The following is a 23,747-nucleotide window of genomic DNA, read 5'->3' as shown; positions in this document are numbered from 1 at the left end:
GTTTCCTCTGCCTTTGGTTTTATAGTTTTAAGAGGCGAGTCCAGGAATCCACACAAGTCCTTCGGGAGCTGGAGATTTCACTGAGGACCAACCACATTGGTGAGTGAGGACCCCTGGACTTCCCTGTCACAGCAGATCCGGCTGACCCCCAAGTTAAGATGCAAGTCTCTAGATCCCTTGTTCTTGCTTTCTCACCCATAGTCAGAGCCTCGTTCCAGGGAGCTGAGGTGTCTGTTATTGAAGGGAGAGGGAGGAATTATATCCATGGAAAACAGGAATTCTTAGCCATGTCTGTATATCATGGATCTCTTTGGCAGTCTAGTAAAGTCTATGTATCCATTTCAGAATTAATGTTTTTAAATGCACAAAATAAAATACATAAGATTATGAAGGAAACCACTTACATTGTTGAAATACAACTTTCAAAATAAATACAATTATCAAAATATTTTTAAAAAATAAGTTCAGAAACTTTGGTTAAGAATCTCTTAAAATTTACTGCACACAGACTTGGGGGTGCCTTCCCTCCTTCCCTTTTCTTCCAGCAGGAGATGGGGAGGGACTCTCTCTTTCCCATCTATCTAGACCCCCCCCCCATACCAAGCAGGGATGATAATGGACCTTGTGTCTGGGAGGCATCATGAGGCAGTGGACAGTTTCCTCGGGGAACCTGGAGGATGGCACTGAACTGCTCCCTTTCTTCTCCACCTCACTGGGCCCTTAGGTTTGGGGCAGAAGGAGTGACAAGTAGCAGCTTCTGAGGAAGCTGTCTCCCTGTTCTCTGTCATTCTCCAATAGGTGGGTGCAGGAGTTCCTAAATGAAGAGAACCAGGGCCTGGATGTGCTGCTGGAGTACCTGGCCTTCGCCCAGTGTTCAGTCACGTAAGACTTTTCCTTCATCTGCTTTTTGCCCCCTTTTACCCACCCAGGAGATCTTGAAGGTAGGTAACAGTTCTGACATTATATCCTCCTTCCCTCACTTCGATCCTTGGAATAGTGCTCAAGCGTTCCTTTTTTTGTTTTTTTGTTTTTGTTTTTATTTGTTTGTTTTTTGAGGAGATTGGAGTGAAGTGATTTCCCTACAATCATACAATTTAAAGTCAGGTCCTCTTGACTCAAACATCAGCACCCTTTCCCCTGTATAATCCAGCAGAGAAGCCTGAGTGGTTGTTTTGGCCTTTCCTCCAACTCCCATACTCTTCTTCTTCTTCTTCTTCTTCTTCTTCTTCTTCTTCTTCTTCTTCTTCTTCTTCTCTTCTTCTTCTTCTTCTTCTTCTTCTTCTTCTTCTTCTTCTTCTTCTTCTTCTTCTTCTTCTTCTTCTTCTTCTCCTTCTCCTTCTTCTTCTTCTTCTTCTTCTCCTTCTCCTTCTCCTTCTCCTTCTCCTTCTCCTTCTCCTTCTCCTTCTCCTTCTCCTTCTCCTTCTCCTTCTCCTTCTCCTTCTCCTTCTCCTTCTCCTTCTCCTTCTCCTTCTCCTTCTCCTTCTCCTTCTCCTTCTCCTTCTCCTCCTCCTCCTCCTCCTCCTCCTCCTCCTCCTCCTCCTCCTCCTCCTCCTCCTCCTCCTCCTCCTCCTCCTCCTCCTCCTCCTCCTCCTCCTCCTCCTCCTCCTCCTCCTCCTCCTCCTCCTCCTCCTCCTCCTCCTCCTCCTCCTCCTCCTCCTCCTCCTCCTCCTCCTCCTCCTCCTCCCCCTCCTTCTTCTTCTTCTTCTTCTTCTTCTTCTTCTTCTTTTTTTTTTTTTTTAAGGCTGGGATTAAGTGACGTGCCCAGGGTCACATAGCTAGGAAGTGTTAAGTGTCTGAGACCAAATTTGAACTCGGGTCCTCCTGAATTCAGGGCTGGTGCTCTATCCACTGCGTCACCTAGCTGGCCCCAACTCCCACACTCTTAACATACATGTACACTCAATATAATCTCATGGGACCAAGGGCCTTGTTCTTGGGTGGTGTGAGAAATAGCCATGGGGAGACCCAAGAATAATCCACAGCCTCAGGGTAGTTACCATGGCATTGAGCCTTGATGATAAGAGCATCTATTTGGTGGTTGGAGGAGCTGAGTTCAAATCCCAGAGCAGTTCCTTTCTTCCCTCCTCTCTTTTCTTCAAGCATTTATTAAGCTTCTGCTATGTGCCAGGCACTGTTTTGGAGATTTATAGACACAACAAGATAGTCCCTGCCCTCAAGGAGCTTACATCCCATTGGGGCTTGTGACTAATGACAATCTAAAAATAAGTAAAAATCTAGATAGATGGGGAAGAGAAATATCTCATAGAAAATAAGTGAAATACAAATTATTACTACTGGGCATGTCCTCCCTGCTCTCTTGGGACCTCAGTTTCTTCATTCATAAAATTGGATGAACAGGAATAAGGTTCTTTCTGTGTCTTTCTAGGGCCTGTGAGAATGTCAGAAGCAGTGAGTGCAAATCTAGCCTCAGACACTCACTAGTTGTATGATCCTGGGCTTAAGCTCTGTTTACCTCAGTTTCCTCAAATATAAAAAGAGGATAAAAATAGCACCTCCTTCCCAGGTTGTCTTGAGATTCCAACAAGATAATGTTTGTGGAGTCCTTAGCATAGTTCCTGGTCCATCATCAGTGCTGCTCAACTGTTAGTTGTTGCTGTCAGCAGCAGCATCCCCATCAGAGGCAGCCGAGTGGTCCTGGACCTGCGAGCAGGAACATCTGAGTTCAAAGGCAGCCTCAGACACTCAATAGCTGTGTGACCCTGGGCAAGTCACTTAGCCCTGTTTGCCTTGCTTAATTATATCAATTATAACAGCATTTACAGGTGGCTAGAAGGACCAAATCAGATAGTGTTTGTAAAGTGCTCAGTGCAGCGCCTGGCACCTGGCAGGGCTATTTCAGTGCTTCTTCCCCTCCTTCTTTCCCGTATGTGCCAGGTTCCAGTGATGGGTCTGTTGAGTGGAACCCGCCTCTCGTCTGCTGACCTGTGCCCTTGTTCTTCGTTTTTCCTTCCCCCTTTGCCTGGTCATCCTGACTTCTCTCTTGGCTCCTGCCTTTTCAGGCTAACCCAGTGCTCCTGCATGATTGGGTCTGTAGCTCACTGATGCATCTGCCCCGCAGGTATGACATGGAGAGCATGGATAATGGCAGCCCCAGCCCAGAAAAAAGCAAGCCTTTGGACCAGTCAGTGGAAGATCTCGGCAAGGGCTCTCCACCTTCTTCCTCCTCCTCTTCCCTGTCCCAGGGCAAGGGTCGCCACCTGACTGTCAGGTAACTAGGCCTGGGCCACTCTGATTAGGACCTCTCTGAGGTGAGCATTCAGAGCCCTTGGAAGCCTGCCCAAGAAGTGTGTGGGGGACATCCTTGCCTAGCTTGGTCAGAGGTGGGAAGCAGATGAACTTTGGGACATTTGGGAACTGCAGGGAATGGATATGGAATAATAAACCATGCTCGCTGGGCACTCGGTGATGATGGAAGGAAAGCAGCTAAGGGAGGGTTGGCAGCAGTGGTTGTGCCAGGTGATTAATTCCAGCCTGGTGATGGAGAGCTATCCCATGCCTAATAATAAAATCATAAATGTTGAATTGGAAGGGAGACTTCTACTGAGACTCTTTTCTCACTCCTTCTTAACTCTTTCTTTTCTCCTGCTGCTTTAGATGTCCCCCTTCTCCCCGGTATGTAACGTTCTGGCAGGAATGGGGTGCATGCTTGGGTCCTGTCTCTGTTCCCTGGGGGGGTCACTTCTAGCATGAAGGGAGGGAAAATAGAAGCTGTCATTTTCCTAATTTAGCATCGTTGGGAAACTGTCGTTGGGCTGTCCCCCATCCCAAATCTGGGAGCATTGCCACCAGGGTCATTGTAGTAAAGAGAGACTGTCCTTTCAGGCTGTTGGGTACCGAATCCCAGTTCTCCATCACTGCTTTAGCTGGGGGGATCAGACTCACAGGGATGCTCAGCTCAAAACCTTTTTATGTCAGAGGCCACCAATAATTGATTATTGGTGCCTATCAAACTTGCTTAAGCACCAAGGTCCTTTGCCATCCTGCTTAGCTGGGTACTGTGAAGGGTAAATCAGACAGCCCGTCTCTTGCTTCCAGGGGCTTCTGGCGTCTAGTAGGTGAATAGATGCAAACATACTTAATTTCATGTTTCAGGGCCAGGCATGAAAAAAAATATATATATATATACATATATATATATACACACACATATATATATTCAATTTGTTCAAGTAGTTGTCTCCTAGAATCATTGACTGAGATTGGGAAGGGACCTTAGAGGCCATCTAGTCTACTCCACCTTATTTTACAGATAAGGAAACTGAGGCCCAATAAGAGGAAGCTGATTTGCCCAAGATTAGTCAGGTTTTAACTAGCAGAGCCCAGGACCCTAGACACCAAATGGCTTTCCTCTCTTCCTGCCGCCTTCTTATTTATAAGTTGAAGTATAAGAAGAGAAGAAGCCATCAATCATCCCTTTAAAAAACATTTATTATGTACCTACTTTTTACCCCTGGATCCCTACCTCCTGTTAGATGCTGGGAGATATAAAGACAGAAGATGACGGTTTTTGCCCTCTAGGAGTTTACAGGATATTAGCATAAACTGTCTCAGAGTTAATCCCCTCACTGTAGAGTTGAACAAGATCTCCCCCAGAAGAAGGTTTGACATGTCTGGGTAAAAGAGGGGACTTGTCCTTTTCCAGAGAATAATGGTGTCTAAGGGTCCTAATTAGGTCTGGGCTGTGGCTGGCTGGTAATTGGTGGGAGGAAGAAGGGGCTCTCCATCCTAGAGCTCCTTCTGGACTGTAGTAGGGCCAGGAGAAGGGGTCCCAAGAGATTCTGTCTTCTATTGCCTAGGCTAAACCCAGCTCACAGTCGCAAGACCCTGAGAAACTCGCGCATCGTCAGCCAGAAGGACGATGTACATGTGTGCATCATGTGTCTCCGTGCCATCATGAATTACCAGGTGAGCCCCGCCTGGCCTGGGACTGGAGAGGGGGTGGTTGGGGATCACTCAGCCCCAGCTCTTGGGGAAGCCCCTCTCCTCCACAGTCAGAACCACCAGGAAGGGCCCTGCCCCTTCCCAAGAAGCAGCAAGATCCAGCCTGTGAGTTTCAGCCCGAGGAAGGGTGGTTAGGACAGAGGGCTCCTGCTAAGGCTGTGGTAGAGCCTTACCTTGGATGATGGTGACAGGTGATACTGATGATGAAGTTGCCATGGTCACGTGGGTGATGAGCCTCTCTGTACTTATCTCAGGCAGCAGATGCTCCCTGTTGCTGAAACTTACTGGCAAGCTCCGTAGGACTTGCCAGAGCTTGCTTTCTGCTAACCTATTTGGTCTTGGAGAACCCAGTTTCACTTTCATATCATAGAAACACATCAGAGGAGGATTATGGTGGAATATAATAATATATTATGATGTATTGATACAAATAGATATTTAATAAAATGTTCATTTTGATATTTAAATCTAAATATATACACATACACACATGTATATACACATGTGCATGCATCTACATACATATAAATAAAATTCTTCCTAAAGGGCCCCTCTGCACTCTTTCTTCCTGCCTACCCCCATTCTGCAAAAATCCTCTAATTCTTCATCTTTGCTTTGGAGATATCTCTGGATTATTAGAGGCTGTGCTTGCAGAACCCAACCTCTAAACCAGTCCTGCTAAGAGAGAAGTGTTTCACATATGATCCCGAGGACCATCTCAGAAGCTTATCAGCTCTAGGCTTGGCCCCCAGCTAGGAATTGTTAGGCCATGGCAACCCAAGAAACAAAGAAAATGCAAAGTGGCTCTTAGCTCTGAGCAGTGACTTTGTCAGAGTGGCAGGAAAAGGCAGTAGAGAGAACTGTGAATCACACAGTTTCGAAACAGTTTGCTTGCAGTAAGTCCCAGAATGTGGCAAAGCCTCTTAAATGAAGTCTGTAATCATCCGAAGGAGTTTGGCATAAATATGCATGTATACTTTGGATGGACACAACTGATGGAGACTGACCTGGGTCTAGAGTTGGACAGGAGGAAAAAAATGTGCTATATTGCATTTGGGAAATTAGTCAGTGTTTTTAATGATTCTGAACTTCTTCTGATGCTCTTTGACTGGGAGTCATGGAATTTCATTACCCTCTTAAGAATTAAATGGTGGGTTACTCAAAGAGCAAGGGAGAGGCCCAGGGAGGAGATAGGAAGACTGTAGCATTTTACCAGCAAGCTATTGTGCACCAGACTGTGGGAGATAGCATCCGAAGACATCTACGGCTAGAAGAGGATGTGGGTTGACCTTGTGGAAGGGATAATTGACCATGTCCTTCATTGATATCTGGGTAATGTCAAGAGACTAGGATAATCTAGCAGACCCCTTGTGGAAATTTTGTGGGAATCCATGGGCAATGTAATATAAGGTGAGAAGACATGATCGACACTATTAGAAAACAGTAAAAATAATTAATGCAGATGTTTAGCAATAATAACAAACATTAACTTAACTTTATAATAATAATAATTATCATGTAAAATATATAATATAATATATAAATAAAAATAATAATAGCTAATATTTATATAGCACTTCTTTTATGCCTGGTAGAGCCAAGAAAACCAAAGCACTAGGTTCAAGTCCTTTACCTGGCTATGTGACTGTGGGAAAATCATAGAACTTGGTATTCTAGGACACTATGACCACGAGTTACAGAGAAAATACTTACCTTTGCTTTATTATTTTTTTTTAGTTTTGAATAGTATTTTATTTTTCCAAATATATGCAAAGATAGTTTTCATCATTTTTGTAAAACTTTTGTGTTCCAAATTTTTCATCCTCCCTGCCTCACCTCTTCCCTTCCCAAAACAGCAATCTGATATAGGTTCAACATGTGCAATTCTTCTAATCATATTTCTTTATCTGTCATGCTGTGCAAAAAAAAAAAAAAAATCAGCTCAAAAGTAATCTTTGCGTTAAAGGATATGTCTGCTTTCAGGAGTTAGGCCAAGGAAGTCATAAGTTAAGTGTCGGTCTTCCTTTACATATGTTATATTTGATCCTTACAATCTTCTAAGGTCAGTGACATAGTTGATACTATCCCTCATAATTTTAAATGAGCTTCTATAACAGCTAAGAAGCTCAGAATCTGAACCCAGGCTTTCAGAGTCCCAGTCCATATCTCTGTGGAATACACCACACTTTCATATCGTTTTGTTGTAATTTGGGGATGAGGTAGGGTACTTTGTGCCCTGGAATTTTATTTAAACACTCCCTTGTCAGCTTCACACTCTCTCCAACCATCTAGACATTTTTTCTACCCTCTTTCCTGGGAATGAAGAAGGTAAAAAGGTTGGAAGCCAAGGAGTGGTGTGCTGAAAAATGTTCAACAATTGACTCTCCAGAAAAAATTATATATGTATAAATATATTTATATAATAGTCTGCATATAAGATGTATTATATAAATATATGTATTATATTATATAAATATATGTTTTTATATATAAAATATGCATGGTACACATTTAAGTAAACTCTTTATTCCTAACTTTTCTTGTCTCTTTTAAAAATATTTTAAAATTTACTACCTCTTTATTTTAAATATTCTTTTTAAATTTTGTGTTCCAAATCTCTCCCTTCCTTCCACCTCTCCCTTACTCATTGAGAAGGCAAGCAATATGATATCAATTATACATGTGAAATCATGCAAACATCTCCATGTTAGTCATATTTTTAAAAAAAAGAAAAATAAAGAAAGAAAATTATGCTTTAATTTGCACTCAGTTCATCAGTTCTCTCTCTGGAATTGGGTCATTTTTCATCATGAGTCCTTTGGAATTATCTTGGATCATCATATGATCAGAGTAGCCAAGTCTTTCACAATCAATCATTGTACAATATTGATGTTATTGTGCATAATGAAGTGGAAAAAAATCCACTTCACTTTGAATTAGTTTACATAAGTCTTTCCATTTTTTTTGTTTGTTTCTGGAACTACCTCCCTCATCATTTCTTTTTTTATAGCACAACAATATTCCATCAGAATCATATGCTACAACTTGTTCAGCCTTTCCCTATTGATGGGCAACCCTTCAATTTCCAATTCTTTGCCATCACAAAAAGAGCTGCTATAATTATTTTTGTGGGTACTTTTCCTTTTTCTCTGATCTCTTTGGGGTGCAGACCTATTAGTGGTATTGTTAGGTCAAAGGGTATTCATAGTTTTATAGTCCTTTGGGCCTAGTTCTAAATTGTTTTCCAGAATGGTTGATTCATTACTCCATGAATACACCTATTTTCCCCTCAACCCTTCCAACGTTTATCATTTTTTGGTAGGTGTGAAGTGGTGCCTCAGAGTTCTTTTAATTTGCCTTTAACCATTAATAATTTAGAGCATTTTAAAAAATATGAATTTAAATAACTTTGATTACTTTTTATGGAAACTTCTTGGTCATATCCTTTTTACCATTTTTCAGTTGGGCTATGGATCTTATTTTTGTAAGTACGCCTGAGTAATATACTTGGTATATATCAGAGAAATTTGCTGTAAATTTTTTTGATATTACTTCATCACCTATGGTCCAATTTTTTAAAGTCTAGAGAATCAGTAAACAATAAATCAAGCCCTGATTTATAGCAGTTGTTGATTTCCAAGCATTTTAAATGCTCTCACTGGAAATTTAACAATCAGCTTTTTCATGTGAGCCAGTTTGAGCTCGCTCCAGCATGTCCCTGAACTTAGGAACTGTTATTGAGAATAGGTAAAACAACTAGGACCATTTAGACTACAAGAGGTTAAAGAATACCCTAGTTCAGGGGCTTTAAAAAGATAAGGGATGTTTAGACAGAGAATAATGACTATAAAAGAACAGGCACTTGGACTGAAGCAAGAGATTGAAGAGAGGTACTGTATAAAGAAGGGATTAATTAATTAGTCATTGGGACTAGGTGACCTAAAAAAGAGAACACTGGGGTGGAGGGGAGGCCATAGCTGTGTTAAGTGTCTAAAGGATGCTCACGGGAAGAAGGATGACTCCCTTTCTGCTTGGGATTTAAGGGATCAGAGCAAGTTGCAATGAGTTGCTAAGAAGCGACCTTAAGCTTGATAGAAGGAAAACTTTTCTAACACGAGAACTTCCAGAAAGCGCAAGGGGAGGCCTTAGGTAGCATGAGTACCCCTTGGTGGGTCTTCGAGCAGGGGTTGGATGAGATTGGATTACTCCTCTAATCATGAGGGGTAGACAATAAGTGACTGAGGATCGCTGTGGAAATTTTACTTAGAGGCAGAAGGGGGAAGGTGGATGAAATTTGGCCGTATTCCTGCCCAAAGAGGGGACAAAGAAGGAGCTGACTCAGTCAGTCAGAAGTCTGGGTTCAGATCCTGATTCCGACACAAATACTAGTTGTGTGGCCTTGGGCAGAACCTTTCAGATTTTGGAGCCTCAGTCTTCATCTGTCTAATGGGAATACTCACCCTAGCACCATGCACACAGGTCCCCGTGGGCCTTGTGCCGACTTAGAAAACCACAAATTGACATTATATTGTACTATGAGTGTCATCGGGGTTAAGGGACTTGTCCAGGATCACACAGCTGGTAAGTTGAAAGTCCCCCTGATTCCAGGACCAGTGCTCTAACCGTTGCACCACCTAGCCGCCTCTGTGTTGTGCTTTTATTTATTTTGTTAAACGTTTGCCGTGGTGTTTCTACCTGGGAGTTTTGTGGCGTGGGCCACGCTGTAGTGATGGACGATTCTCTCTCCCCAGTCCGGCTTCAGCCTTGTCATGAACCATCCAGCCTGTGTCAATGAGATCACCTTGAGTCTCAACAACAAGAGTGCCAGGTGAGCCGTTTGGGCCCGTCTGCCCCCGCCGCCCTGGAGTGTCCCCTTCACGGGCTCCTGGTTCCCACCCAGCCCCTGCTTCTCTCTGCCCCGGCGGCCCAGCTCTCCCTCCCCAGCCTGGGCCTCGTTTCTCTCCAAATCCCTTTCTAGGACCAAGGCTCTTGTGCTGGAGCTGCTGGCTGCCGTGTGTCTGGTGCGGGGGGGACACGAGATCATTCTGGCTGCCTTTGACAACTTCAAAGAGGTACGGCGGCCCCCGGCCCTTCACCCAGTCCCCTTCCTGCGGCTCTGGGCTGGCCAGGGGAGGCCTGGCCTTACTCCGGTGGGCCGGGGGGCAGTTCTGTGATAGATCCCGGCCCTGGGCCTCAGGCCCGGACTCCAAGGTCAAGGACTGTTCAAGGAAAATTCTATAATGTGCTTCGTATATGTTACCTCCTTTTATCTTCACAGCAACCCTGTAAGTTAGGTGTTTTTGTTGTCCCCATTTTACAGATGAGAACATTTGAAGCCGAGAGGCTGAATAACTTGTGTAGGGTCTGGGAAAGGCCTGAGGCAGGATTCATACTTTGGCCCTCCCTGCCTCCCTGCCTTGATGCAGTATTTGGGGGAGAACAGGCCTGGGTGGGGTCATCACTGCATCACTCAGAGTGTGATCTGTGCCCTGGATGCAGAGGGAGGGAGCGGACAGGTGAGGGAGGATGACTTAGTTTGTAAAGGCCCACTTAGGACCTTGAATGGGCCTGGGAAGAAGGGGCGAATCAAGGCTGGGCCCAGGAGGTCTCCAGACCTCCAAGACACCCCCTCTTTGCTCCATCCTGTGGCCCCTCCCCCTTCCCTGTTTCTGTCCCTAATCTCTTACTCCAAAACCTGCGAGTACCCCCAAATGGTTAATCACAGAATTTAGAATTCGAGGGGACCCCAGAGCTCATCCCATCACACCTGATTTTCTTTTTTAACAAATGATGAAACCGAGTCCTGTTGAGCTTAATTGAGTTGCCCAAAGTTTCACAGCTAGTATTTTTCCCCTTGATGTTCCTTCTCCTAATCAAAACCTTATTCTATGATGGAACTTGCTGCCTCTAGCTTGAGTCACTCTCTATTCCTCAGTCCCCTGTGTGGGGCTTGACCTTTTCTGCTCTTAGGGAAGCTAAATTCTCTCCTTTTCCCCTCCATCCCTTTCTTTTCTCTCTCTCTTTCTCCTCCCTTTTCTCTCTTCCTGTTTTTTCCCTCTCCCCCTTTCTTTCCCTCCCTCTCTCTCTTCTTTTCCCCCTGCCTCCTTCCCTCTTTCTCTTCTCCATCTCTTTCTCCCTCCTCACTCTCTCCCCATCTGTCTCTCTGCCTCCTCTCTTGTCCCCACTCTCTCCTTCCCCCTCTCTCTCCACTTTTCCCTCTCTTCCCTTCTCCTCTTTCCCCCTTTCCACTGTTTGATCTTCTCTAATCTCTCCTCTCCTACCTCCCAAACTTTTTTTTTTCCTTTTTGGAAAAGTCTGCTCCTTTAAAGGAGTCAGTTCCTGGCACTCAGTAGCCTCCTTCCCCCACATTCTGCCTGTGCTCAGCTATTAATACATCCAAGCTAGGTAGTGTCTGAGAAATTGTCAGTCTCCAGAGAAAAAAGGACTATGGGAGGGGAGGTGCAGTGACTCATAGCTGGGGGAGTGGTTTCCTGGTGCTTGTGTAGGGGAAGTAAGGGAAGAGTACAATTGCCCTACTTAGAGACTGGAGGGGGAAGGCCCCTGATCTGTGGATCAGGTAATCCGACAGTGAATCAACAAGCATTTAGAGCCAACCTCTAGGGACCCAGAAATAAAAGTGAAACCGCCCCTGCCCTCCAGAAGCTTCCATTCCAGAAGGGGAAGACAAGAATGTTTGTATAAGATACTGCCATGGCTGTCCACACTTGCCCCCCACTCCCCAGTTTGTCTGCTCTGCCTCCTCCTAACGCCTCTCCAGGCCTTGAATCTTATTTTCCTGAGACATAACCACCCACTGTTCAGAACCCTCATGGAACTCAGTTTTGGTTGCTCAGAGGAGAGGGTCCCTGCTGTGGGATTGAGTAGGGATTTTATTTGATTTTTTTTTTCCCTGAGGCTGGGGTTAAGTGACTTGCCCAGAGTCACACAGCTAGAAGTGTTAAGAGTCTGAGACCAGATTTGGACTCGGGTCCTCCTGATTCCAGGGCTGGTGCTCTAAGGAGTATATAATTTAATAGCTTCTGGGGCATCGTTCCAAACTGCCTTCTGGTGGACCATTTCATAATTCCACCAGCAGCGTATTACTATACCTATTTCACCACCTAATTGCTTTCATTATAAGTTTTTATTTGAAGGGACTGTGGAGATCAGCTAGTCCAACTCTTTCATCCAGAAACTCAGTGACTTGCCCTAACGTCGTAGTAAATGGTAGTAAATGGAGCAGACAGAATTGTCCTGACTGCAGATTTCCCTGGCACTCTTGGTGACCACAAGCCCCAGGGGGTTCCAGCTTCTCTGCCTGCTCTGTGAATTTGGCACTTTAGCCTAGAAAAGTGAACCCAGAGGTGGGCAGGGCTGGCCCAGCAGTGAAGGAGTCCAGTGTGAGGTTTACAGAGGGGACCATGGCAACTAGCAGTGCCCATGAAGTATTCAGGCCTTGGAATGGTACCCAAACTGTGGAAGGACAGGATGAACTTTCCTGATGGGTTGTTCAGGTCGTGGCCGAGGACATCGATTTCTTTGAATGCAGCTTGGGCCTGCAGTTCTGGTTCTGAGCATGGTATCAGATGACCAGACTGGACTTGCAGAGTCTAGAGCTCCCCCCGGAGGCAGGAGGGGAGAGGAAGGGAGAGGGCCAGCTAAGTCAGGCCTCTATAAGGAAGCTCTGAGTTGGGTTAAGAGGAAGGAGGAACTGAACCAAACTTCCTCGGTTCTTCCTTCCTCTTAACCCAACTCAGAGCAGAGTGTGGGAGAGTGTATAGCATCAGGAAGACCTGACTTTGAATCCCACTTTAGACACTTAATAGCTATTTGCTCCCAAATAAATCGTCTTCTTTGTCCTTAACTAAAAGTGTTTTTTTAAGCTTTACAAAGTGCTTTATAGACAATCTCTCATTGATCTTCACAACAATCCAGGGAAGTGGGTTCTGCTGTTATCACTGTTTTACAGATGAGAACACTGGGCACAACAAAGTTAACGGCTTGCCCAGGGTCACCCAACTGGGTGGTCTGAGGTTGGATTGGAACTCAGGAATTCCCGATTCCAAGTCTTACCACGGTGCCACCCAGCTGAGTTTATTTGCTAAATGTGAGAATCCGTCTTGTGACCTCTGAGGCCCCTGTAGTTGTACATTTATGATCCTTTGATGTTTCAGAGAATATAAGGACCCTTCAAAATTCAGCAGCTTTAAGCTCCGAGAGAACAAGAGATGTGTGTGTGTTTCCTGATGTAGGAGGCCTCAGTCACAGCTGAGTCACTATCCTCCTGTAAAACAGGGCTGCTTGTCTCTACCTTGTCAAAATGTGCCCCCCTCCATTCCTCGCCTAGAAGGAAAAATACCTTGAGACTCTTAGCTGACAGAGAAGAAATCAGTAGAGGGACAGAATCAAAGGGTCTTTGTCAGAGTCCTGCCACTTAAAGAAAACCCGTCAACATCCTCCTTTACATAGAGCTTCAAGATTTACAGAGCATCAACCTAGTGAGCTAGGTGTGAGTTGGGTCATGTCCATTTGACGGATGAGGAAGCTGAGCTGAGTGTCTCTCGTGGGACTCTACTTAGGTCTCTGGCTTTAAGAGTGAACATTTTCCCATGATGTCCCAGTGACTGGGGGGTATCCAGGGACACAGACATCCTCGCACCCAACTCAGCCTCTGTTTTTGCCTTTTGCCCTGCAAGGTGTGTGGTGAGAAGAACAGGTTTGAGAGACTGATGGAGTATTTCCGGAATGAAGATAGCAACATTGACTTCATGGTGAGTGGGGGGCAGTGGGCTGGAGGAGACACAGCTGTTGTAGCCAGGTCCATTGGGTCACACCAGAAGTTCCGGACTGGGAACTCGAATGCCTAGATCATTCTCTGGCTGGCTTCGGACCTATGTTGTCTCCCCAGGGGAAGCTTTATTGGTTCCTGGAGCTTCTTTGGAAGGCCTGAGGCCTCAGGGAGCCGGTACTGTAGGGAAAACTGAAGTTTTTAGGTATTGAGGAAAAGGGATGCTAAAAACTGGGAGGAGAGTTTGGATGCATTCGGAATAACGGATTCAGGAGGGGAAACGGGGAGCAGGGGAAACTGAGGAAAACGGTTAGGAGCATGGGCTGGCAATTGCAAGTTACCCAGCTGCCACTCTCAGAAACTGACCGCCGACTGTCCCTGTCCCCAGGTGGCTTGTATGCAGTTTATCAACATCGTGGTGCATTCCGTGGAGAACATGAATTTTCGAGTCTTCTTGCAGTATGAGTTCACGCACCTGGGCCTGGACGTTTACCTGGAGGTAAGCCCTGGGGCTGGGAATCCAGCAGCAGCAGCAAGAGACCTTGTTCAGCATGCTGTTGTCTGAAGGTGTAACCTTGGGCTTGAAAATTATGGGTGCTTTTTGAGGAAAGAGCTAGGATGTCTGGAGGAAGTCATCTGTGGGGGACTTGGTGCCCTACTTGGGTAGAGAATAAAAAAATAAACCATTAAGTCTATTTTCTGATCAATTCTAGAAGGCTTTCTGGAGGAAGAGTCTTTTGGAGTAATTTTTTAAACGGGAGGATTAGCAGGCCTTGCTTCTCTCCTCTCTTTGGGCGCACACTAGGGGAAGGGGCTTTTCCTGGACCCCATCCCCTGTCTCCCCCCTTTCCCCGCTGGCAGAGGCTGCGGCTGACAGAGAGTGACAAGCTGCAGGTGCAGATCCAGGCGTATCTGGACAACGTGTTTGATGTGGGTGCCCTCCTGGAGGATACGGAAACCAAGAATGCCGTTCTGGAGCATATGGAGGAGCTGCAGGAGCAGGTGGCCTTGGTAAGAGGGGGGACTGGGGAGGAGGCCCCCTTCTATTGCAGCCCCCCTGACTCGGCAAGATTTGGGGCACAGAAGGATGGACCCCTGGAAGGAACCTGGAACACCTAGCGGTAACTCTGGGAGCCCAGGAGTCAGAACTCCTGTCAGGTACCGACTTCTTCATGAGGGGCTCTCCCCCGACCCCTGGGAGAGAACTTTGGGGTCTCTTATTGACTTCTCACAAGGAGGAAGATTGGGGGAATGGATGAGCCCATTTCTTCCTTGAGCTTCTGTCTCTTTGACCCTGCCCTCCCTGGGATGGGTGTACCCCAAAGGGAGAGCTGGGAGGGAAGAGGACGCATTCTGGGGTCTCTGAGTGTAATGCCGGTCCGGGAGAATGCAGGAGGGGCCCGCCTTCCTGCCCGCCGGCTCCCTGGGTCCCATCTCCCGCGCCCGTCCCAGCTCCACACGGAGAGTGCGACAGGAAGGGCCCAGAAGCCAGGGATTCCTGTCCCTCCCCCTCGTGGGTGCCCACCCCCTCGCCTGATGTCAGCAGCCACGGGTGGGTGTGCTCACCATGTGCTGGTGCCATAGCTGACGGAGCGGCTCCGGGAGGAAGAGAACGAGTCCATGGCCAAGATCGCTGAGCTGGAGAAGCAGCTGAGCAGTAACCGCAAGGATCTGGACCTGCTGCGGGTGAGCGAGGGCCCGGGGCCAGAGCGGGGCACGGAGAAGGGGCAGCGCGGCGGGGCAGGGCTCGGGCCGGTGAGCGGGGCCGGGCGCGAGGCTGTGGGGGGGCCTGATGCCCTTCGAGGGCCGTTGATCCCGTCCTTCTCTGGGGGGGGGCCCAGGAGCGCCACAGCGAGTGTGCCGGCATGGGCACCTCCCAGCTGCCCCCGGACCCCAAGAAGGTGCCGGCCCTCGGCCCCGGCCCGGCCCGGCCCTCCGCCTTGGAGCTGAAGCTGGAGGAGCTGGAGAGGAAGGGGTTAATCCGAATCCTGAGAGGACCCGGAGAAGACATCACCATTGAGATCATCCCGGTTGTTGTGGCAACCCCACCTGACAGGGTGACGACATCACCGGAGCCGCTCGGGGCGCCCGCCTCCCCCTCCGGCACAGGTGTTTACAGCCGGGGTCCGGCCAGGGGTGACAGGTAGTGCTCTGTGGTCGGTCCTGGGCGACCGGGAGGCCCCCCACAGAGACGGCCCGGGGGCTGGGAGGGACCGCGCCTCCCTTACAGGGAGGGTGCTCGGGGAGGCCGGCGGGGGGAGGCGCCCATCTGGGCCAGCAGGCCCGCCTGGGGACCGGGCTCCGGGCCCCACTCTCCCGTCCCGAGGACGACGTTGGCCTTGTCCTCCACACTCTGTCCTGTGCCCCGAGCCTCCTGGTGAAGCGGGAGGAGCTCTCCCTCCCCTCGAGGTCCCCTGCTGGGGCGGGGATGGGCCAGGTGGCCCCTGGATGGGCGGGGGGGGGGGGGGGGAGGGGGGACACATGGGTCAGGCCCAGGAGAGGGAGGAGCGCCAGGGGAGAAGGGCCCCGGGCCTTAGAGCCTGGTTTGATGGGTTGGGAAGGGGCAGCTCTGGAAGCAGGATGCCCCCGGGAGCCCTGAGCACCAGGAAATCTGGGTTTCCTAGGAAGCTCGAGAAACTTCTGTCACCTTGCGCCGTTGCCAGGATCTGCAATCTGCCTGCGAGGAGAAGATGACTGTCCTATTCTGCTGCTTTTTCTAGATCTCCCTCCTCCAGCAACTCCTCCCGCTGCATCTGTCTGTCCTCCACCGCCGCCGCCGCTGCCCCAGTCTCCCCTAGTCTCTGCCTCCCCTACCTCTCAGGAAGCCCCACCCTCAGCACCCCCGCCCCCTCCGCCCCTTCCCGGGCACCTGGATCTGCCCCCTGCCCCGCCATTACCTGGAGCGGAAGCGTCCCCAGCGCCGCCGCCGCCGCCGCCGCCTCCACCAGGGGCCGCTGGGACGGTGCCCCCTCCTCCCCCCGGAGGCCTTCCCGGGGCCCTTGGGGCGCCCACTTCAGACACCGGAGCAGGTAGGTGGGAGCGGGCGTCGGGGGTCCTTTTTTGGTAGGGTGTGAGTACGGGCAGTGACCCGATATTCTTAGCCCCTCCAGGCAGGGGGGGGTGAGGTCTCCCCTGTGTGCAGGGCCCTGCTCTTGAGATCCCGAGTGGAAACCTGCATTTTGGTGGTCTCACACTGCGCCCCTCCCCCACTCCCTCCTTTCCCTCCTTTTTGGCCCATCTTTCACCTGAAGGAACAGACCATTTTATTCCTCCCCCACGATCCTCTGTATCACACCTCCCATCTCTAGCTCTTCTGGGGGGGGGGTTCCCCACTCTTTTTTTTTTTTTTCTCCTGAGGCTGGGGTTAAGTGACTTGCCCAGGGTCACACAGCTAGGAAGTGTTAAGTGTCTGAGACCAGATTTGAACTCGGGTCCTCCTGACTCCCGGGCCAGTGCTCCATCCACTGCGCCCCCTAGCTGCCCCCAGTTTCCCCCTCTGACCGGCCCCCGGCCCCACCCTCACCCTGTTTCTGCTCTGTACAGTGAAGGCCAAGAAACCAATTCAGACCAAGTTCCGGATGCCGGTTTTCAACTGGGTGGCCCTGAAGCCCAGCCAGATCACGGGCACGGTCTTCACCGAGATCAACGACGAGAAGGTGCTCCAGGTAGGGCCTCCTCCCGGCCCGGTGGCGGCAGCTGCGGGCCCTCCTCGGGTTCCAGGCGGGCCACGTCACAGCTGGGACTTTCTTCTGCTTCTGGGCTCCGGGCTCCCTGCGTTTGAGATTGTGAGAGAACCCGGGGCCTAGCGACTACGGCGGGGGGCCAGCCTGGGCCGGGCAGAATGGCCTGCGGCCTCCAGGACACGCGCCGCCTCGTCGGAGTTTCTGGCGGGAGGAGGAGGAGGACTGTGCGGGCTCCCCTGGGACCCGCCCCGCTCAGTCTCTGGCCCTGAGCCCACGAACCCCTTCTCTTCGGTGTTAGGAACTGGATATGAGCGACTTTGAGGAGCAGTTCAAGACCAAGTCCCAGGGCCCTTCGTTGGACCTGCGTGCCCTAAAAGCCAAGACGGCGCACAAGGCCCCCAGCAAGGTGACGCTCATCGAGGCGAACCGGGCGAAGAACCTGGCCATCACCCTGCGCAAAGGCAACCTGAGCACCGACCGCATCTGCCAGGCCATCGAGACGTGAGTGCTCCGTCGCGTCCTCGCTGCTCTTGCCATTTTCCTTCCTCCTCGAGGAGCTCCCTTCCCCTGAGCAGGAGAGATCTCCCGGGGCTCTCCTCCCCCCTTCCCCATGAGCAAGATACCTATGGGAGACCTTTCCTGGAAATCTCTCTTACTTGGTCTCTCTCCAGCCCCCGTTTCCTCATCTCTAAAAAGGGCATAATAGCATCTGCATCTCAGGGCTGTTGTAAGATAAAAGTGAAATAACTTCCCACATAAAGTGCTTTATAAATGCTATCAAAAAATTTTTTTTTGCATTGTCAAAACAAATCCCCATTTTGACCATGTCTAGAAAACGTGTCTCATTCTGCACATCAGTCCGACACTTTTCTGCCAGGAGGCGTGGGTATGGGACTCTGCCCATGCAGGGACCAGTGATGTGCCTTGCTCTTCCCTCTGCGACGTTCTTTCCCATCCCTGTGTTCCGAGGATCTTGGGTGTAGACGTGGGAAGGCCTTCGAGAGCCTAGGTTCAGAGCTGGGAAGGACCTGCAAGGTCTCCTAGTCCAAAGCCCTCTGTTCCACGTCAAGGAAACTGAGGCGGACAGAGGCTGAGTGACGCTCAGACACAGCTGAGGTGTAGGACCTGCCTGAGGCAGGATTGGAACTTGGCTGTTCCTGACTCCGGGCCCTGCTCGCCCCTAGGACAGGCAGCTGCTTCTAAGAGCTGAGGGTGCTAGGGCGAGCCCAGCGTGCTTTAGGTACGTTAGCAGGACAAACGTCAGGGCCCCAGCGCAGCTCAGCCAGCCCCTCCTGTGTGCCCGGCAGCATTCACCCAGGGTACAGAAAGAGGCAAAAGCTTCCTGCCCTCAGGGAAGCCCCAGTGCAAGGGGGGGCCGCGGTGTGGGGGGCCGCGTGTGAGCGCCGGGAGGACTCACGCCCCCCTCCCCCGCAGATACGACCTGCAGGCCCTCAGCCTGGACTTCCTGGAGCTCCTGACTCGGTTCCTCCCCACCGAGTACGAGCTGAGCCTCATCGGGCGCTATGAGAAGGAGCAGCGGCCCGTGGAGGAGCTGTCCGACGAGGACCGGTTCATGCTGCGCTTCAGCCGCATCCCCCGCCTGTCCGAGAGGATGGCTACCCTGGCTTTCCTGGGCAACTTCCCGGACACCGCCCAGCTGCTCATGCCGGTGTGGATGCTCAGGGAGGCCGGGCGGTGGGAAGGAAGGGTCCTCTGGCGGGCATTTGGAGCGCCCTCAGCCAAACCCCAGTAACGAACACCCCCATTCAGATAGTGCAGAAACTTGTTTACAAAGAAAGCATTTCAAAGTGTCACCGGGCCAGTGGGCGTTTGCTACTGCCTGACTTTAGGGGCACAGGCTGCCTTACATTCTCTTCCCCGTCAGTCCACTCCTCACCCTTGGTTTCCCTTCCTACAGCAACTGAACGCCATTATCGCTGCTTCCATATCCCTCAAGTCTTCGGACAAGCTTCGGAACATCTTAGAGGTGAGGGGATAGAGGACCACAAGTAAGGGGCTCTGGGTCACCTAGCTGCCCCTGGAAGAAACTCGAAGAGCATAGAATCCAAGGGTTTTTAACCTGGAGTCTGCGAAATTTCTTTTTAAAGACATTTTGTTAAGTGGATTGCAATATAATTGTTTTCTTTGGTATTCCTATTTTATTTGATGCATTTAAAAACACTGTTCCTAGAAAGGGTCCACAAGCTTCCCCGTCTGCTGCAGTGTTATGCTATGACACTGAGAAAGGCTGAGGAGGTGCCGGCCATTTTACCAGCGGACTTCAAAGGCCCTGGCCTGGGCCTGCCGGACACACAGTGCCGCAGTTGAATCTGAACCTAGATTCTCGGGTTCAGAATCCGGGGCTCTTTCCGTAGCACAGCTGTTTTAGAGGCGGGGGGCGGAGGTTGGGGTCCTTAAGGGACTTCCAGGGACGACTCATTTCAGAACACAGAAAATTCTGTTCCATCTCTCCCTTCTCAGGGCACCCCGCTGAGCCTCTCTTTTCCCCGCTTCTCTCCCCAGATTGTTCTGGCCTTTGGGAATTACATGAACAGCAGTAAACGTGGAGCAGCCTATGGCTTCAGGCTACAGAGCCTTGATGCAGTAAGGGAACTCAACTAGACCCTGAAAGGGGCGGGAAGACTGAAGGGGCCTTCGCGGCACTTCCGGGGTCCGGAGTCTTGGGGATCAGTTCTCTGTACTAACTTCCCTCCCCACAGCTGCTGGAGATGAAGTCCACGGACCGGAAACAGACACTGCTGCACTACCTGGTGAAGGTGATTGGAGAGAAGTATCCCAAACTCACCTGTTTCCACGCTGACCTGCACTTTCTGGACAAGGCGGGGGCTGGTATGAGGCTGGGAGAAAGGGGGTGGGGGAGGCTTCTTGGCCTGGGGTTTATCTGAGGGGAAGGGGAAAACCAAGAAGTTTGGAACCTTACTTTTCCCCGAGACTGACCATGAAGGGAAAAGAATAAGAAATGAGGGAGCCTGAATTCAAATCCAGCCTCAGAAACTTGCTGGCCGCATGACCCCGAGCAAGTCACTTAACCCTGACCGCCTCCCCAAACACCGTGAGGGCAAGAGCCCCCCTGACGCGCTGTCGCCCCCTCCAGTGTCCCTGGACAGCGTCCTCCAGGACACCCGGGCTCTCCAGCGGGGCATGGAGCTGGCACGGAGGGAGTTCATGCGCCAAGACGACAACCCCGTCCTGAAGGAGTTCCTGAAGGTCAACAGCCCCAGCATGGAGAAGCTGTTGGCCGACGGCAAGACGGCCCAGGTGGGAAGACGAGGCGGGGTTCTGTGGCTGTGGGTGGTGGGCACGGGGCTGGCGCGGGGAGGGGGACACCCGCAGCGAGGTGAGCCTTCCATCCAGTTCTCTTACAGAACCAGGCTGCAGTTCTGGGGGTGGGACCCGGGCCGGGGTGGGGGATGGGTCCGGGTGGGGAGGTGATGGACGCTGGGACTGATGGGAGCCCCCACAGGAGGCCTACGAGTCTGTGGTGGAGTACTTCGGGGAGAATCCCAAGACCACGCCTCCGGCTACGTTCTTCCCCGTGTTCAGTCGCTTCGTCAAGGCCTACAAGGTATGGGAGGGGCTTGGGAAGGAGGAGTCCCGATCTCTGGGGCTGGATTTGGGAATCAGGAAGGCCTGGCTTTCAAACCCCCCTCACCAATTTACTGCCTAACTCTGGGCCCACCTCAGTCATATCCTCAGTTCCCTTATCTGTAAAATGGGGAGAATAATGCCCCCACACCACAGGAGGTAGTTGAGAAGATAACATTTATGTATGTTCAATTGCTATATATATGAGCTGCACACAGACTCGCCTGGCTTCTAGCTGGAGTCAGGACAAAGCCCTGGGGTACTTTGGTTGCTTGGGCGAGAGGGGGCGCTCCACTCAGTCCCCCAGCGGCCCCTGCTCCCAGCCTGGGATGTGTTTGTACCTGTGACCGCTGTTTACTAGAGGTCCTGACCCTTACAGACTAGCTAGTAGCTAGTTTATTTATACAGCAAAGCGCCATGTCTGTCTGCATAGAATTCTATATAAAGTTCTCTATGCTCTGCATGGCAGATACATGTTAGGTAGATGCGTGTGTCCTGCGGCATGTGTTACACTTGCTCACCATGGTAACCCCGTGGGGGAGCCCGAGACGGAGGGGCGGGGTCACACGGAATGTGAGGCAGCATCCGCCGCCTGCCGGTCAGATCGCACCAGACACTGCACGGTCCTCATTCTCCCTCATTTGCTCCGTTTTGATTCTGAACAAGCTGTTTTACCCATTTCTTATTAAACAGAACTTGTCGCTCCAAAAACATACACATACCTCTTGTGTTTTTGGTATTAAAAATAAAGCCATTATGAAACAGAGCCCCCCTAGGCGAGAGCCCACCCTGCTCCACTGGTCCTGCCCGCTCCCGCCTCTGCAGTGCCAGGCTCTCCGGGGTTAGGGGAGGAAGGCCGGCCCACCTTCTGGAAGGGACCCAGAGGGCCTGGCGTCCCTGGAGGGGCGGCCGCGGGCATCCCGGTTAGAGGGGGCACTGAGGGGGGTGGGGCAGGCCTGCGGCTGAGCGGCCTACTTCCTGCCAGAAAGCAGAGCAAGAGGTGGAGCAGTGGAGGAAACAGGAGGCGGCCGCCCAGGAGGCCGGGGCTCCGGGCGCGGGTCCCGGGGACTCTGCAGAGCCCAAGGTAAGGCGGGATTCCCCGGCGGAGCTGCCCGAGACCACGGCCGTCTCCGGGAGCACCACCTTTCGGAGTTTGTGGGGCAGCCCAAGGGAACCCTAGCGGCCCCTGCAAGCTGGGGCCCTCCCCGCCCTCCGCGGCTCGGTTCTCGCGCCCCCCCCTCCCCCCCGCATCCCAGCGGCCTCCCGCTCTCCCGGGGCCGGGAGGTTATGGCGTGTCTCCGCATCCCCCAGAGCCAGTCCCCGCCCAAGGCCCGGCGGCAGCAAATGGACCTCATTTCGGAGCTGAAGAGGAAGCAGCAGAAGGAGCCGCTCATTTACGAGAGTGACCGGGACGGGGCCATAGAGGACATCATCACTGGTGAGGGGCGGGGCGGGGGAGGCCGGGCTCTGCGTCCCACCCCGCCTGCCCTGCCCCGGCCCCTCCTCTCCCGCCGGTTACGCTCTTTTGCTTTACACTTTACACCTTCTGGCTTCCTTCTCTTCCTCCTCTGCCTCCACCTGCCCCTCCCCCCCCCCACCTCAGTGTTGAAGACGGCGCCCTTCACTGCCCGCACGGGCAAGCGGACGTCCCGACTGTTTTTGGAGGCCGGCCTCAGTGACGAGAGCCCCCTCTAGAACCCCACCCCCACCCTAACCCAAGGTACCTGACGGGCGGGGCGGGGGCCAGCCGACCCCCCTAAACTGCGGCTGCTGCCGCGGCCCTTGGGGAGGAGGGTAGCAGAGAAGACCCTGCAGGAAGGAGGCCCCCAGTCTTTGGGAGGTGGGATGAAGTAGGGCTTGTGTGACCGCTCCTGGGCTGCAGAGCTAAGCAGCCAGCATCCGGACTGGGGGGGGGGGGGCTCCCGCAGTGAGGGAGAAGTGACAGGGAGGGGCATTCCTTCTGACTCTCGGCTTGCCGCTAGCGACTGGGCGGGATGGAGCGGGGAGGAAGGGCAGCCAAAGTCCGGAGCGAAAGGTGTCCTGTGTGCCTCCCACAGATCTTCGGAACCAGCCGTACCGAAGGTCGGACACGGGCCGCCGCAGTGCCCGCCGAAAGCCGCCCGGCCCCTCCCTGCAGGTGACCCCCGACCTCGCACTGTAGCCCCGGCCGCTCGGACCCCACCCTTCCTCTTCTCCAGTACCCACGGCCTCCTGAAATGGGGCCACCCTCGGTCGGAGCCACCTGCGGCAGCGGGGACAAGCCGGCTCCTTCGGGCCCCGAGGGCCCCCTTGTCCGCTTTAGAGCGCAACGGGCGCGGCCACCTTTGGAGTGACAATCGTGAGGAAAGGGGCGGAGGAGTCCTGCTCCTTGGCTTGCCAGGATTCTCCCAGGGTGCCGCCTGTGGACAGCCTTCCATAATGCACTTATGCCGTCCAGGCCTTAGCATCCCCAGGCGGCAGTCTTCCACCACCTCCCCCCAAATGCCAGAAGCTGCCCCCTTTTACCTTTCATCATGTAAGCCATGCTCGGCTGCCACTGGGTGGGGCTGGCATCTATAACTTATGAATGCCTGCCACTCCTTGCCCTCGGCCTGGGGCAGGGAGGACAGGAGTAAGGGGGAAGGTGGGGGGAGGGGGGGAGGAGAAACCCTGGGACCTTATTTTTATACGTGTAACTGAATAAATGGATTTGGAAGACGCCGTGTTCT

At 51.6% G+C, this 23,747-nt stretch overlaps 1 protein-coding gene across 1 annotated transcript in view; it reads left to right on the top strand.

The window, feature by feature from the left end:
* Window positions 1-23,736, top strand: part of FMNL1 (formin like 1) — a 43,520-nt gene extending 19,784 nt beyond the window's left edge. Inside the window, 23 exon segments of the mRNA XM_074261020.1 lie at window positions 26-100; window positions 799-882; window positions 3,080-3,229; window positions 4,818-4,926; window positions 9,714-9,790; window positions 9,941-10,034; window positions 13,659-13,733; window positions 14,139-14,249; window positions 14,612-14,761; window positions 15,335-15,436; window positions 15,592-15,859; window positions 16,471-16,779; window positions 17,294-17,415; window positions 17,732-17,934; window positions 18,868-19,102; window positions 19,352-19,420; window positions 19,957-20,037; window positions 20,154-20,283; window positions 20,549-20,712; window positions 20,918-21,019; window positions 22,025-22,123; window positions 22,351-22,477; window positions 23,097-23,736. Coding sequence (XP_074117121.1) covers window positions 26-100; window positions 799-882; window positions 3,080-3,229; window positions 4,818-4,926; window positions 9,714-9,790; window positions 9,941-10,034; window positions 13,659-13,733; window positions 14,139-14,249; window positions 14,612-14,761; window positions 15,335-15,436; window positions 15,592-15,859; window positions 16,471-16,779; window positions 17,294-17,415; window positions 17,732-17,934; window positions 18,868-19,102; window positions 19,352-19,420; window positions 19,957-20,037; window positions 20,154-20,283; window positions 20,549-20,712; window positions 20,918-21,019; window positions 22,025-22,123; window positions 22,351-22,477; window positions 23,097-23,200 — 3,040 coding nt within the window. The 3' untranslated portion in view covers window positions 23,201-23,736.
* Window positions 23,737-23,747: the final 11 nt, after the last annotated feature.

This window comes from Sminthopsis crassicaudata, chromosome 4 (genome assembly GCF_048593235.1).
Source record: "Sminthopsis crassicaudata isolate SCR6 chromosome 4, ASM4859323v1, whole genome shotgun sequence".
Classification (NCBI taxonomy): domain Eukaryota; kingdom Metazoa; phylum Chordata; class Mammalia; order Dasyuromorphia; family Dasyuridae; genus Sminthopsis; species Sminthopsis crassicaudata.
This window is presented reverse-complemented; position numbering and strand designations above follow the sequence as displayed.